This window comes from Gastrolobium bilobum, unplaced genomic scaffold, assembly GCF_033153095.1.
Source record: "Gastrolobium bilobum isolate Gb01-03AN ecotype WA unplaced genomic scaffold, APGP_CSIRO_Gbil_v1 utg16495, whole genome shotgun sequence".
In the NCBI taxonomy this organism is placed as follows: Eukaryota; Viridiplantae; Streptophyta; class Magnoliopsida; order Fabales; family Fabaceae; genus Gastrolobium; species Gastrolobium bilobum.
Window position 1 is genome coordinate 377,558 of NW_026897958.1, and position 15,107 is coordinate 392,664.

A 15,107-nucleotide genomic window follows, 5' to 3' on the forward strand; every position below is an offset into this window, starting at 1 on the left:
GCTTTGAAGAGAAATGTAGATATATAACAATGCGGAATGTTATATTTACAAACTCTTACAAACTACACTATGTGTGATCGGTCATACTTCAATCAAGAGTGTATAACCGGTCAGATTTAATGTAATTTGTAAAAAAAATTGTAAACGGATCCTTCCCCTATAACAATATCTTGTGTTCATCAACTCAATGGAGGCGCAAGATGCTCATAACCAATATAACAAATAGGGAAATAACAATTTTATTGGATATTACTTGATATTGCATATGGATTTGGTGTTAATTCAGTATAATAAGAACGATATGTTACGTAGTCATTCATCTGCTATCATAGAAGATGATTATATAGAAACAGGTAAAATCTTGTCACAATGAATTTGTTTTCGGATTTAAGCAATCAAATATGACTTGAATTAAGAAAACGCCAAACATTAAATATGTTGCCCAAAGATTGGTAATTTATATATTTATGTTTTTTACAATGATGCATAAACTTAAAATTATGAACCTTTTAAAATATTTAAACCTGTCATTAGTACATTCCTAATTGCGGTGATAATTTATATTTTACCTTGAACATGAGACACAAGTTCAGATTTGATAATCTGCATGTTTTCAACTTCGATGTGATGTATTAAAGGAGTTCATTAGATACCAATTCTTGATTTACATTGAATTTTCCAAATTATGTATCTTCTAGGATACACTCTTTCTAAAAACGTGGATATGAATGAAAATGACCCCGCTAAGTATCTTTTTCCGGACATTTTCTGTATTCTAAGCACTTTCACATGGGTCATTAAATAACACAAGATTTCAAATAGAAAAATGATATACTTTAACTCACAAATCACCATAAGTCATAACACATTCTAAATTTAAATTACCAAAAGTTTGCAATGTACTATAATTAGTACAGAACATCTAACGTTTTATTGTTTATTAATTTCTTCTGTTTTTTTACTGTTTTGGCGTTCATTTAATTATTTGCCATAATTTTTGGCATATGCATGAAGTAGGCATGATGTCCAAACTACTAAAAGCTGAGAAACACGAACACCAGGTGTAGCTATATGCATCAAACTCTAATCCATTATCTTGACTTATGATTATGATAATGGTTATGGACTAGCTGCATGCTTGATCTTATATGTGCCTATGGGAGATCACCCATGGGTCCTGCATAACCCACATGATATAAGGTTCTTATTAGCTAGAAATTTGAATAGGACTGCTTACCAAAGCTTTGATTACCTGTCATAATGCAAGAAATAGGGTTATATATAGGTAGGACCACAGGAGTCTGCCCTGTTTTTAGATATTTAATTGCTGCATGGTCAAATACTAAACATGTATCAGATTACAGACCTTTTCTAGATCTCATCTTCAGGTTAATAAAATTATTAACTTATTATTACGGAGCATCGATCAAAGTGTCGCTATTTGATTTTTTTTTCTTTCTAGATGACATGTGAACAGTATTCTTTACTATACTGTCTTGCGACGTAATTTGCTATGATTGATAGCGAATTATGTTCGCCAATAATTTTATGACAGGTAACACATTTTCACATAAAAAAGCTGACTAGACAAAGTTCGTTACTAGTGGTAGCGAATTTGATACGCAATGTGACCACATGTCATGAAATCATAGGCGTCTGATAAAAAATAGTATTTACATGATATTTGAGTAAAAAAATTGTCAAATAATGACATTTTAATCAGTGTTACTATTGTTACTTTAAACTGAAGTTAAGAGTTTTTGAAGTAAACTGATAATGGGGCGGCTTTATTGAATCATGTAATCATTGTATGAAAAGTGCTTGAATAAAAGAGTGATTAGGGGTCCAATTCATATATAGTATTTGAATTGGTTCATGACTAGAAACTCTTGACATTGTAACTATAGTCACATACTAGTGTTGCTTCTCTACTGATCAGAGAGGGTTTTCTTCCACATGATTAAAAGTAAAACTATCACCGACGAAGGTTAGCATCTTAATCATTTTTCCTATAACCTAGAATGCTACTGCTACCCTGCTTCTCTTTTTTATCGTCATTTTGTTAAAATTTTATGAGTAAACACCCTTTTTAGTTCCTGGCAATATCTACGAAGTCCTTTTCAGTCCCTGACAATAAAAAAGGATCAAATTGGTCCCTGAAAGTACAAGAAAATGGCCACTCTACATATTTGGGAGTTGACATAAGGACTAACATGACCATTTTTTTGTAATTTCAGGGACCAATTTGGTCCTTTTTTATTGCCAGGGACTAAAAAGAACTTCGTAGATAATAACAGAAACTAAAAAGGATGTTTACTCAAATTTTATATAAATAACTAGAAGAGAAATTAAAGAGACACAAATTTGTAAGAATTTTATATTTCATATTTCTATAAAAATGACTTGATGTGACAGTGTAGAAATTCTATTACGCATTGAGTTATCGGGTTGTCTAGCCGTTTTCCTATCAGTTTGATTGCCCCAGATTTCATAAATGCGTAATAAATAGACAGGCAACAATCTTGAATGCACAACTGCTATAGGAAAACATTCATGTCCATCAATGTCAAGTACACCCCATCCCCTACAAATAGCATCTACCCTTTGAAACTCAAGTATGTTGTTGTATCTTACCTTACTTTTATTATGTTAGAATTGTTAATGACTCTAGCGTTACAACATTTTATATGTGACACCTCTCTCTATGTGGACCACCAAGATTTAGGAGCTCTGATAATATGAAGTTGATATTAAATCACCCCTCTCGCAAATGCCAGAACAAGAACTACAATGAACAAACAAATATCATGTCCATTGCACAGAATTACGAAATTTAGGTAAAATTTCAAAAGTATAATTTAAAAGAATATTTTTAAATTTTTTTTTTAAATTATAAGAGATGTATGCATGTCGAATCTAAAAAATATATTATAAGATAAATAAGTTTGTAATTATAAAGAAAGTATACATAATTACTTCGAAAGAAATTTAATCTAATATAAAAAGAAGTAAATAATAACATGTGTCATTTTTTTATGAAAGAGTAAATTAAAAAAATAAATCACTATCAATATAGTGTATTTTAATTTAATATATAAGAATATAATAACTGATATTTTCAAAGAAAGAATAAATTTTAATATAAGAAATTTTGAAATAAATTAATTTTAAAAAATAAGCCACAGAGATTTGGAGTAAAAAAACAAAATTTTAAGAGCTTTTGTTAAAGTCTGTTTGGTTTAGTTTTTATTTATAAGGAAAAGAGAAATTAAAAAAATATCCAAACATATACTTAGCTGTCTGTAGCCAATAACTAACTTTTTATATGCATTGATGCAAACAGGCATTATAGATAATGACAGCTCACGAGCCCATCAATTTACCACTTGCATCTAATGCAATGGACAGTTTCGTTCTTTCTCTCAGAGTTATTGGGCATCAACGGTGGCGGTATTGAGTTACTGGGTCACTGGTTGAATCGGTTGACCCGGATATATATATAGATATATAAAAATATATATAAATATGAACATATAAATTTAATTATGTTCTCTATATCTAAAATGAATTAAATAAGGTTCATTAAATAAGCTCAAAAACATGAATCATAAATAAATAAAAATGCATACTATTACTATGTCAATTTAAATTGCAACTCATAATCCGCATAAACATATCTCTTAATGACATTGAACTCATATTTTTCAAATTCAACTACATTAAAAAGGACATATGTCACAATCTCTTAATTTATTATTCCGCACGCAAATTGCTTCAGTATTGAAAGCTGAAATTTGAGGTCAGTGTAGAAGAGTATACTAGCAAATAAAATTACAAAAAAAATTTAAAATGAGTTCTAAATTTTTTTAACAAGATGAAATAATTTTAATTTTTTGATTTTTTTTTTTTTTAAATGCATGACCCTACCGGGTCAGTAGTTTTGATCAGGTCGATGCATGATCGGTCCAATGCTTGACTCGAACCGGTCTGGTGACCAGATCACCGAATTTCTGGTTGACCCGCCCGGATCGGACCGAGTTGTACATCAATGCTTTCTGTCAAGGTCCAGCTGGCCTAAGAAGGCAAATTTATTGCAAAGATAATACATGTCAGAAAGTGGACTCTGTCACTCTGGTCATTCTGATCATTGGCAATGTCAATGCCGTATTAAGAGATCATTCAATGGTTGGATTATTTTTAACACCTTCAATGGTATTGTTGTGTGTATCATCAATATGAATTAAATCATGAAAATCAATTAGATTATCTCTGGAATGATCATAAAATTTCAGAATAACCGTGGTCAATAAAATTTCCTTGAACTAATTTTCCTTCAACTCCCTGGTCCCTACTATATCAACTTCGTAGTACAACTTAATCCAGACACTTGGATTGGATACTGTTGGGAATCTCTCTGGTTGTCTCAAAGTGGAGCTATATTTATTTTAGTTTGTGCAGTTGGTAACAGAAAGGGGATTGCAGGGAAGAAAGAAAGGAAATGATGCTTGGTGCACTCCATAATATTCAGTTCCCATTCGTAGTCATGAAGTATTTTGATTGGCAACGTAACGTTGGTGCTTGATATCCAAGACCAAGTTGTGTCGTGCACTTTTATGCATTACACATGTCGAGTACTACACAAACATAACAACAATTTTATTATTTCTTATATCATCCCAATGTACTTGTGCTTCCATTGTGGCCGACACACGTGCCTCACCAGGTTAACTTAAAACTACCTAGGGTAGAATTTCATTTCTTAATTTGGTTAAGATGGCTACTGCAGGGTTTTGATATTTATATGCAGAAACTTTTTTTTTTCTGTTTCTTACTTTACAATTTATGTACATCAGGACTCGTTGCCCAATCAATTGTCCGCCTGGGAAATGAAATTGTCTCTTAAAATGTGTTTCTCTTGTTTTATTTATTAATACAAAAGAAAATGTGTAAAAGTAATGAAACAAAAATGATGTGTAAATATAATTTTCTTAGCTACGAAGAACTAAACTCAGTTGCAATTATTTCGCTAACCAGATTGCAAATAAAGAAAAATATACTGCAACATATGAGAAGTGAACATCACCTAGCATCTCCGAAATGAATTTAATCAGTAAAACTCGGAATCCAATTCACAATTGTGTAGACAATTAATGGTAAACATGAAAACAAATCTCAGCTGTGGCAGCCCAGCTTGGAGTCTGCTAGTGTACTTATTCTAAAAATTGGTGGAATTGAAACAAAATTTTTTCAATATAAAATAAAATAAATAAAATTCAAGATTAACGAGAGCTCAGCTATAATGCCAATGCAAGACTCGGGAAAATGAAATTCCCTCAGATTTGACTTGAGTCCCTCCCAAAAATGAAACGTCTCGCCCAGTCCGTAACTACTAGCGCCCTTGTACGCCAGCTTACTTGCTTGCTGTTCAAAGGATTAAATAAAGCTTTATAACTTAGTCTCCTAAAACTAATGTAGTTTTGTGAATATACAGAAGCGAAAAAGGAATACAATACCTTGCATAGACAGAATACCACAGCCATTGACTGCTGTGACCAATTGAAACCCAATCCCCAGGAAGCTGGGCAGCTGTCTGCTCTCCCCCCAAAGGAGCGAATTGACCTAAATGCTTGTACCTTGAGGAAAATCAACCACGTGTTAATGAGTTAATTAAACATTGGCCAACTAATGAAAAACCTTTTAATCATTATAAATGTAAACAGAATTGGGTAAACGGTGAGAACTTGAAAGTTGGTTTGATCCTGTATTGTACCTAAAGGGTTTGAACCGATGACGGCCTTCTCCCCTGAACCTGAGAGGACCCTCAGGATCTTTTTCACACTCTTCCATATGGTTAAAACACTTGGCCAAGTAAGTGCCTTGTTGAGATGCAACCTGATATGAATTTTCATAAACTCAAATGTCATATCACTGGGAAACATGCACCATATAAATACCGTTAGAGAGAATGCCACAAGTAAATAACATGACATGCACCTGCGCTGTAGCAGGAAGAAATTTCATCTGAGAATCCACATTGGAAAGTGCTGTTTTGAGTTCTTCGATATTCAGTTCAATTGATTCTTTTTTAACATCTCCTTTGGCTTCTTTCAATAAATCAGCAATGTTGCGCATCTGTTTATTCTTCAGAAATAGCTCCACCTGAGGATATCTTTCCAAGATGTCATTCATGACCTCTTGAAATTCTTTGACCGTAAGTGTTCCAGAACTGTCTTTGTCAGCCTTCTTAAAGATCGCCACAATATCTTCCTAAAATGCAAAAACCAATTCACAATTAACAGCAAGAAGAGCATTTGAATTGAAATAAATAATAGTTAATTAATATTGCCTAGATTGACAATTAAGCTATTGTGCATTGTGTTTAATGGTTAATAGATAAAAAATTCTCTCTCTCTTCGAAGTTAAATATGCCTTTAAAGCAAAATAGAACAAAGAAACTGCAAAAATAAAAGCCAGATGTAAAATTACATTATTGATAATAATAAGTCTATGGATAAGAATGTCACATGCGTATAGCAAGCACATACTAGGAAGCAAGTCAATTAAATATATGATGGAAATATTTAGGTACCATGACTTTTCTCTGGTTTATCGTTGCACAATCACCTAGCGCGTACACATTGTTGCATCCCTCAACTCTCAACCATTCATCAGTAGCTAGAGCACGCCTGCTAGCCTGTTGAGAATAGACAATGCTGAGTGAATAATAAATGAATGTAAATTTATTTGCTGAACGATAGATACAAACTACAAGAGAAACATATATAATACGGAACTATGCATCAGCATAGATATGATATATAATTTCTCAGTAACATACCTGACCAATTTGTGTCATAAAATCTTTAATAAATGGACGAGTGCCAATACCAGTTGACCAGACAGCCATTCCATATGGAATTGTAGTAATCTTTCCTCCATTTTTCAGTTCTTTAGTGGAAATTTCTTTCTCGGATACTTTCACAACCATGGATCCTGTTTTCAAATCAATCCCATCTCTTTGAAACTTGTCTTCAGCAAAAGCAGTGATTCTTTTGTCAAACCTATGAAAAGAGCAACGAGAACACATCAAAAGTGCAAACTGAATAACAGAAGATTCAAACATTAGTAACTCCTTTAGGATAAGTATGAATAGTAAAATCCGGCATTTTATCCACCACCAACTTGCTTAGTTTTTGGTAGTACAGGCTGCTGAATATGAACCCTGACCCACTGTTTTTGGGATCAAAGATCAGGAACCAGCGAATAACTACACAATAACTACCTTTTGTAGTTTGTCTTGAGCTTTCCAATTTTCTACTCCATTCACCATGTGCAACTGGGACTAAAGAGAAATATTTGTGTTTAGGCTGGTTAGACACTTAAACACGTCTGGTCCAATTCAAACAGCTGAAACTTCCAATAATTGCTAACTTGACGGTTAATTTCTAGGATTCCAATGTCTGCATATCAGATGAACTACCACTTCTCCTTTGGTGAATCATGCCAGTATGGTTTTCAGTTACTAAAAATTTGTGGAACTAATTTTCCACACAACTAAGCCACCCAACCGCACAGTTAAAACCCATGACTGAATCAAATAATTTTGAATGCCTACTCACATAAAGAGTAAACTATGTGTGACCAGGTATCATTGGAACAAGTTCCTAAAAATAAGAAGGAAAAAGTGTGGATAATATTTGACATCCTTACATGCTCAGAATATGATCTCCGGCCTCCAAAAGTGTAATTTTAACCAAATCTTTTATACCGGGATATAAACGGACCAAATCCTCATTGACAAAGTCATGAAGTGAGGCTGCAAACTCTACTCCAGTTGGCCCACCTCCAACAATAGCAAAATGAAGAATTCTCTTCTTCTCTTCTTCACTAACACCGGGCAAATTTGCTCTCTCGAAGCAGTCAAGTACCTTTCTTCTAATCTTCTGAGCATCTTCAACTTCCTGCACAGGCATATCAATGAGATTATTGAAAACCAAAAGCATCCACACTAGCATAAACAGAATCCACTAAACACCTTAGTCACCCAAATAACAATGGATTTGACGCCTTTCCCACTTCCCCTGATTATTTCTTAACTGAACGAAGCATTTCTTAAATGCTGTACACCATAACATTCACTGAAAGTATGGATAAGATGGAAGTTACCTTCAAAAAATGACAATTCTCAACCACTCCTGGAGTATTGAATGTGTTAACAGTAGCGCCCACGCTGATGATCAGGTAGTCATAGTCGACAACAAATTCTTCTTTCCCATGCAAACTATTGTTCACATTAGATCGACAGTAGAGTTTCCTATTTTCTTCATCTATCTTAACACATTCCGCTTCATTGAATTGTATGTTCACCTTTTTCTGCTCAGAGAAAAACAAGAAAAGCGGTCTAATTAGAGCCATCCTCTACAGAATCTACTTACGCTAGCGAACAACTTGGCATGCATATTACTTCAGACAATCTAATAACCAGAATCTGCATCTCCTAATAATAATTGGTGATCGTATCAACATTCCCTTCTTGTTTATGATGAGCTACAATCTTGTAGTGGACTTATCATAAACCAATTATTGTATGTATGAAGAGAAATACGGTATCCTAGTATGTACAACAGGGAAGGCAAACTTCACAATCAAATCGAGCATCCCGAAATGACACATATGACTAAAGCTCTGTTTGTATTATAGAAACTGGAACTAAATGATATCAAAAATTTCAACGGAAATACAGTTGACTTCAAAACCATTCTCTTTTTCTTTTTCCCTTTAAAAAAAATGGGAGCAACATTTTGGATACTCTCATGTAAAAAAAGTAGTCATGTGGTCATATTATTTGATCACAACTACTAATTTAAGAATTATGCATTTTTTTCTCTCTTATGTCATCATCTTTTATGTCATCATGTATACAATTTTACACGTGAAAGAATGCAAATCCTTATAAGAGGTGTTTTACGAAATGGATTCAATTTCAAAAGAGGTGATTCTCAATCAAACATATAAAATTCCGTTGACAAGACTATTAAAAAACATTAAACCGCAGATCTTTTTTTAATAACGTTATGGAATATGGAGATAAAATATATTGAAACAAAAAAATATGAATGAAACAGTAAGAAATTGTATGGCATTTAAATCTTCACCTTCCTTAAAATATTGCGAACGGGTTCAACAATGCTGCGCGCTTCGATGGTGCCGCACGTAACGCTAGGCAGCAAAGGAGTAAATGCAAAATAGTTACGAGGCGACACCACCTGAACCTCATATTTCGGATTGTTCAGATTCTTCAAGAAACTTGTGCCCGCCCAACCAGTTCCCAGCACCACCACCTTTTTCTTCTCGGTAACCGCCGGTTCAGATGCAGCAACCACACCATAAGCCAAAACACCACCACCACTACAACAGCCAAAGTGATCATCCATTCATATCATCATGCACATATATCATATATGATAGATCTACATCAATCTACTCAATACGTTCATATTTTACTCGCATATCAAATGCAACGAATAGCCATAAAATTGACAAAATAAAACAGAGTATGGTTAGAAATTGAAGATGAGAGTGGCAAATACGAACGGAGAATATTTTGACATTTTAACATAAAAAGAATTCCTAAATAATATAGGTTGAGATTTCAGATTTAATGCAATGCATGGATCTAACTTTTTTTTTTTTTTTTAAACTTGAGAAAACAGTGAAAATCGCTGTAGAGTGAAAATAAGATGAAGCAAACACGATATTAACAAATAACAGAGAAGACAAATGATAACTGCATTTACTTTTGAGAACAAAAATAAGAAAAGATAATAGCGAAAGCAGATTGAAGAATGAGGTTAATAATATTAAAATATACCTTACGGCGGTGCAAAGCAGTACAAGCTTAAGATGCGACTGATGATCACGGAAAGTTCTAGAAAGACGCTCGAAGACAGTGAAACTTGTCATTTGTATAGCAAGTTTCTCGCAGCGAGAATGTGTGTCCGAAATTATGGGGAAAGAAAACAGAGAGAAGAAGTCGAGAAAGATAGGAGTCTCGTGTGTTAGAAGAGAGCGCAATACCCATGAAAATGGGAAAAAACAACGAGAGGCTGCTTTTATATGCTCAATTTGTCAGATTTGTCCCTTTCTTGGCAGCCAAGTTAGGGCAGTCAGCGTTTTAATCAAGCATGATTCAGAGGAATTTTTATATTTTTTTTAATTCAGAGGAATTTTTATATTTTTTTTATTATTCATATAATTGATGGAGTTACCATCAAAATCAAATTAATAATTATAAACTAATATTAGATGATAGTCATTACTTTAAATTTAATTAAACAGTAATAAAATAGTTGTGAGATATTATAAAAATTAAATTACAAAAATGTAACTACCTCAATTTAATTATTTTTAAGGAATTTGAACACATCCATACTGAAGGGACCACTTGGATTGATGGAGCAGCGTACCCTCAGATTCAGGGCCGCTTGATTTAATTGTCTTCAGATCTGACCATCTTAAGATTGTTGAAGTTGAATTTTTTTGAAAAAAAATAAAAATATTTTATATATATATGTGTGTACGAAAAAAAAATAGAAGTCAATTATTTTTCTCATAAACGTTAACTCAAATTTTAAATAAATTTTATAAATAAAATATTTTAGGATAGCTTCAGAAAAAGAAGAAGAAAAAAATAGACTGAGAACAAAATAAATATGTACATAGAGAATAAATCTTTGGTACATCAAATATATTGGGTACATATTTTTTTTAAAAGAAGAAATCTTTTTAAATTGACAAAAAACTAAATTTTAAAAGTGGTAAAAAAAATTTCAAATATGAAAAAAAGATGCACCGAATTGGGTACATCTAGTGCATCAAAGATTTGTTGATGCACAGAAACTAATTACCAAAAAAAAAAAATGCAATAACACATCAACAAACTTTCCAAAGAGTGGAACAATTTTTGGCTAGGGTTTTAGATAGAGCAAAATAAGAAAAATATCTTATTTAAATAAGAAAAAAGAGAAACTAAATATGATGGCTATATAATTCATTGATAGCGCCTCATCACTTTTCAATCACATTGGGTAATTTTATTTTTTTTATCCAATCAATTCAATTGATTGGTTTTCCTAATTTTAGCCAATCAATCTAAATAATTAGTTTTCTTAATTTGAGTCAATCAATTTAATCAATTGATTTTTTTTTTAATTTTATATATTGTCATCAAATGTAATTTCATGACTATATTTAAATTAAAATTTTTAATTCAAAATTCAAATTTGAATTCAAGGACTATACTAGTAAAGTGTTGTTGATGCTTTTGATGTTTTGAAGGATCTGAGTTAATTGTTTAAGCTCTTGGAAGACTCTCTTCATTATGATATATTTTGTTTGCACCACTTGGCTAACACTGATTTACCTAATGCTTAAACGCGTCTAAACTTGAACACGCATTCTCTCAATGTGCATATAAACACATTATTTTGATAAATATTTTAGATTTGAATTATTTTGATATATATTTTTTAAATAATTTGCTATTATACTATCAAACCATAACCTATGTCCAAGAGAGCAGAAGCGGATCTAGGTTAAGGAGAAGGGGGTAAGTGCCCACCCTTAATATATGATGCAAAAATATAAAATTATCCTTATCTTAAAATTTAAGTTTTTCCAATTTAATTTTGGGGTAGGATATTGTAACAATCAATTAGGGTTACTATCAATATTACTACCAATCAATTTCACCGTTAGATCAATTATGTTGATCCAACGGTTATATTTATTTTCATTTTTGTATGATTATGAATCCACATATTTAATACTTTATATTTATTTTCACCTTTGTATGGTTATGATTTTTCATATTTAATACTTTTACATTAAATATGGGGATCATAACCAAAAAGTATTAAATATGAAAAATCATAATCATACAAAGATATAAATAAATATAACCGTTGAATCAACATAATCGATCTAACGGTGAAATTGATTGGTAGTAACCCTAGTTGATTGTTACGATATTTTACCCTTTTAATTTCTCTCCTTCTATTTTATTTGCCGGTGAGTTTTTTTTTGCTCTTCCATCTTCATTGTCCAAACCTAACAGCAAAGAGCTCTATTCCAGACTCATCGTTTACATCTACATACTGATTCATCTCTTCTCAAACCTCAATCTCCGTTATTGAAAGGTGAAACATTTGATTCTTCGTCCATCATGGGTCTAGTTGAGTCGCAATCCGTCCAGATCTAGATCTCAACCAGACACACACAGCCAGCCGGCAGCTGCTCGCAAGTCGCGTTTCAGACCAGATCCAAATCTATATGTACTATTGAGTGCCCACCATTTATTAATTTCCTGGATCCGTCACTGCAAGAGAGAAGAAAGAGCGAGAGTGTAATTAGCCCACATGCATTCCCGCATGAACACTGAACATATTTTTTTATAGATGGGTAACTCAGATGTAGTGGAGGACTCAAAAAATATTATTTATGTTCGCACATTTAATGACGGAGCCCCCAAATTATTTTTTAAAGATAATTTTAAATGTATTAAAAAACAAAAAATATAAATAAGAAAAAAAAACTTCAACTTAACATAAAAAACTATTCCCAACACTTGTTTTTTAATCAAACTGATTTGTTTTATGGCATCATAAAATATCCAATAAAATATATTGTATCTCATTCTATCCGACCGTATTCCATTCATTTCAATTTCAAGCAAAACTTAATCTAATCAACATCATGTTTTAATACTATGTTTAAAAAAAAATTCCAAGAATTTATGTCCGCACTTGCGGACATAAACGACCAAACAGGTCCGCCACGGCTCACATGACTCCTCAACAATACATGTTCATGACATAGAAATTGAAAAATATTTTCAAAGGTGTTTTTTTTTGTGTGAATATATTCACATATTAATTGATTACTTGATTAGTAGAGCACTATCAATTTATTATAAAGATAACTCTCCAAAAATCATTTTCTACTTTCCTAAAGCAAAATAACCCCCGTAAAGACTGTTACAATTTAAAAAGTTAATACATTAGAAGTGACAAGAGAGTCAACAATTTTTTTAATAAATGGTGAGTCATAAAAATAATTTAGAGTAAAATATCTTTTGTCCTCAATAAATATCAAAGGGCCCAATTTAATTTTTTAGAAAAAAAATGTCGACAACTGATTCATTTGAAATTTAAAATAGACCCATATTAATTCTTTTCGAGAGATTAACATAGATCTTTTTTGAATTTTAAAATAGCCACAATTTCAACTAACTGGATCTATTTTAAATTTTAAGGAAACTACAAATCATTTTTTTCTAAGGAATTAAAAAAAATCCCATAATTTTTGTTAAAGATCCAAGAACTACTTTACTCAACAATTTAATTACGAGAGAGAAGTGTAGGATTAACCTATGTAGTTTTCGCAGATGTTAGCTATGTGCCAAACTCATGAATATTTTATAAATGATGATATTCCAGTGATGTCTTGTGTGAAAAACAACCCTGTAATGGTGTATTTTTTGTCATAATAACTTTTTTGAAAAAAAAAAAAGCTAGAATGATTTTTTAGACGTGAAATACCAACTATTAAAGGGAAAATTTTTAAATACCACAGTACACCCATTTTTCAAAATTAGTAAAATTGTATATTATTTCAGTCCATGCCTTTTTTGTCATAATAAAATTTTCGTTGACCGTGGAATTTGTACCGAGGGAGGGGGGAATTTTTTTTTTAATCCAATTGTAATTTTTTGAATGGATCAACCACATGCACCGTGATCACTTTATTTCCCCCCTCTAATAGAGGCCGACGAGTCAATTTATTGACACATTTGAATATTCGACGGGCATGTTAGTCAATCTATTGACACATTTGAATATTTGGGATTAGTGATTAATTGCAATTACAACATCGATTATAGATATAATAGTACAACGGTAACAGGAAAAACCCAAAATAGTTCCAAATCTCTAATCTTGCCTTTCACTTTCCCCCAAAACAAAACACATAATAATCCACTAGGTTAATCTTTATTAAATCTGACATTAGTTGCAACTAATCTCGCCGGAAAACATATCGTCGTCCCCGGAAAAGTTTCTGTGCTGCGTGCGTCGGAGAAATATCAATCTCGATCAAATTATCTTCTTCGAATTGAAAACCCAAGGCCCTCTTCTTACAACCATCTAGAGCTATCTCAATTAACCCTTCTCTGTCTTCTTCATCCCACCTAAAGCACATGTCTTCCGGCGAGTCCCAATTCTCCATCGCCGGAAATCCACTCTCCGAAGAGCTATCCGAGTCAGATTCCGGGTAATAACGTGACAACGAAGGGTACCTCAAAATACCCATTTCTTGTTTCTCATGGGGATCTTGCTCTGCTTCTTCACCTTCATATATGACCTTCAATGGCGCTTTCAAGTTCCATTCCACGAAAGACTCCTCAAAGAATGAACTTGATTCGAAACCCATTTGGGGACTAAACTCTATTTCTGAATTGCTCGTGACCCACCGACGAACTTGCTCCGGAGAATTGGTTTCCACCGGTTCAATAGGTTTCCCCTGTTTCTCTTCTCTGTTTTCTTCGTTGGCAATGGGTTCCGATTCGCGTGGGTTTTTCTTTTCTTCGTTTTCTTCTCTTCGCGTCGAGTTGGTTGTCCCATACGTGGAAAGTGAATCTACATGTAATGGCCCCATACTCTAAAGACATTGTCCTTGCACTTGCAATTCGAGTGTGTTCATTCGTGGCACTCCTGCGGGGATCAGGAAAAGTATCACCAAAAACCATATTGTTCCGTTCGATGTTTGACCTGTATGGGCCAGCCACTAGGAAGGAAAAGGGTCGTGGTTTCCAACAATGGGGAAGCTTCTCCTCCCTACTCCGTTGAAGAGAATGTTCAATGGCAAAATTACTCTGAACTCTGAGAGCTCTTCCCTCGAAACTCTTCCTCAAGATATTATGGTAATTATGGAAATCTGAAATTCACAAAGTAAAAGAAAGCTTCAGATTTCCGTAATTACAAGAATGTCTTGAGGAAGAGTTTCGAGGGAAAAGCTTTGAGAGTTCAGAGTGATTCTGCCACTGAACATTC

General features: G+C 33.0%; 1 protein-coding gene across 1 annotated transcript; it reads right to left on the reverse strand.

Annotated features, from left to right (window-relative positions):
* Nucleotides 1–5,231: 5,231 nt before the first annotated feature.
* On the reverse strand, nucleotides 5,232–9,963 carry LOC133311732 (external alternative NAD(P)H-ubiquinone oxidoreductase B2, mitochondrial-like). The gene is made up of 10 exons (XM_061512828.1): nucleotides 9,872–9,963; nucleotides 9,156–9,408; nucleotides 8,167–8,373; nucleotides 7,711–7,961; nucleotides 6,839–7,061; nucleotides 6,590–6,694; nucleotides 5,995–6,267; nucleotides 5,771–5,892; nucleotides 5,514–5,633; nucleotides 5,232–5,421 (listed from the first exon to the last, which is right to left on the reverse strand). The coding sequence occupies exons 1-10, from the start codon at nucleotides 9,961–9,963 to the stop codon at nucleotides 5,334–5,336; spliced, it is 1,734 nt and encodes a 577-aa protein (XP_061368812.1). The 3' UTR covers nucleotides 5,232–5,333.
* Between the last annotated feature and the right edge of the window lie 5,144 nt (nucleotides 9,964–15,107).

What these genes read in the sequence shown, in the direction of transcription:
- LOC133311732 (XM_061512828.1), bottom strand. Translation starts at nt 9,963, where the DNA reads ATGACAAGTTTCACTGTCTTCGAGCGTCTTTCTAGAACTTTCCGTGAT. An exon ending in AGAATTGTCATTTTTTGAAG is followed by an intron (nt 7,962 to 8,166) that starts GTAACTTCCATC and finishes ATGCCTGTGCAG; the next exon opens with GAAGTTGAAGATGCTCAGAA. An exon ending in CATCGGTTCAAACCCTTTAG is followed by an intron (nt 5,634 to 5,770) that starts GTACAATACAGG and finishes ATTTTCCTCAAG; the next exon opens with GTACAAGCATTTAGGTCAAT.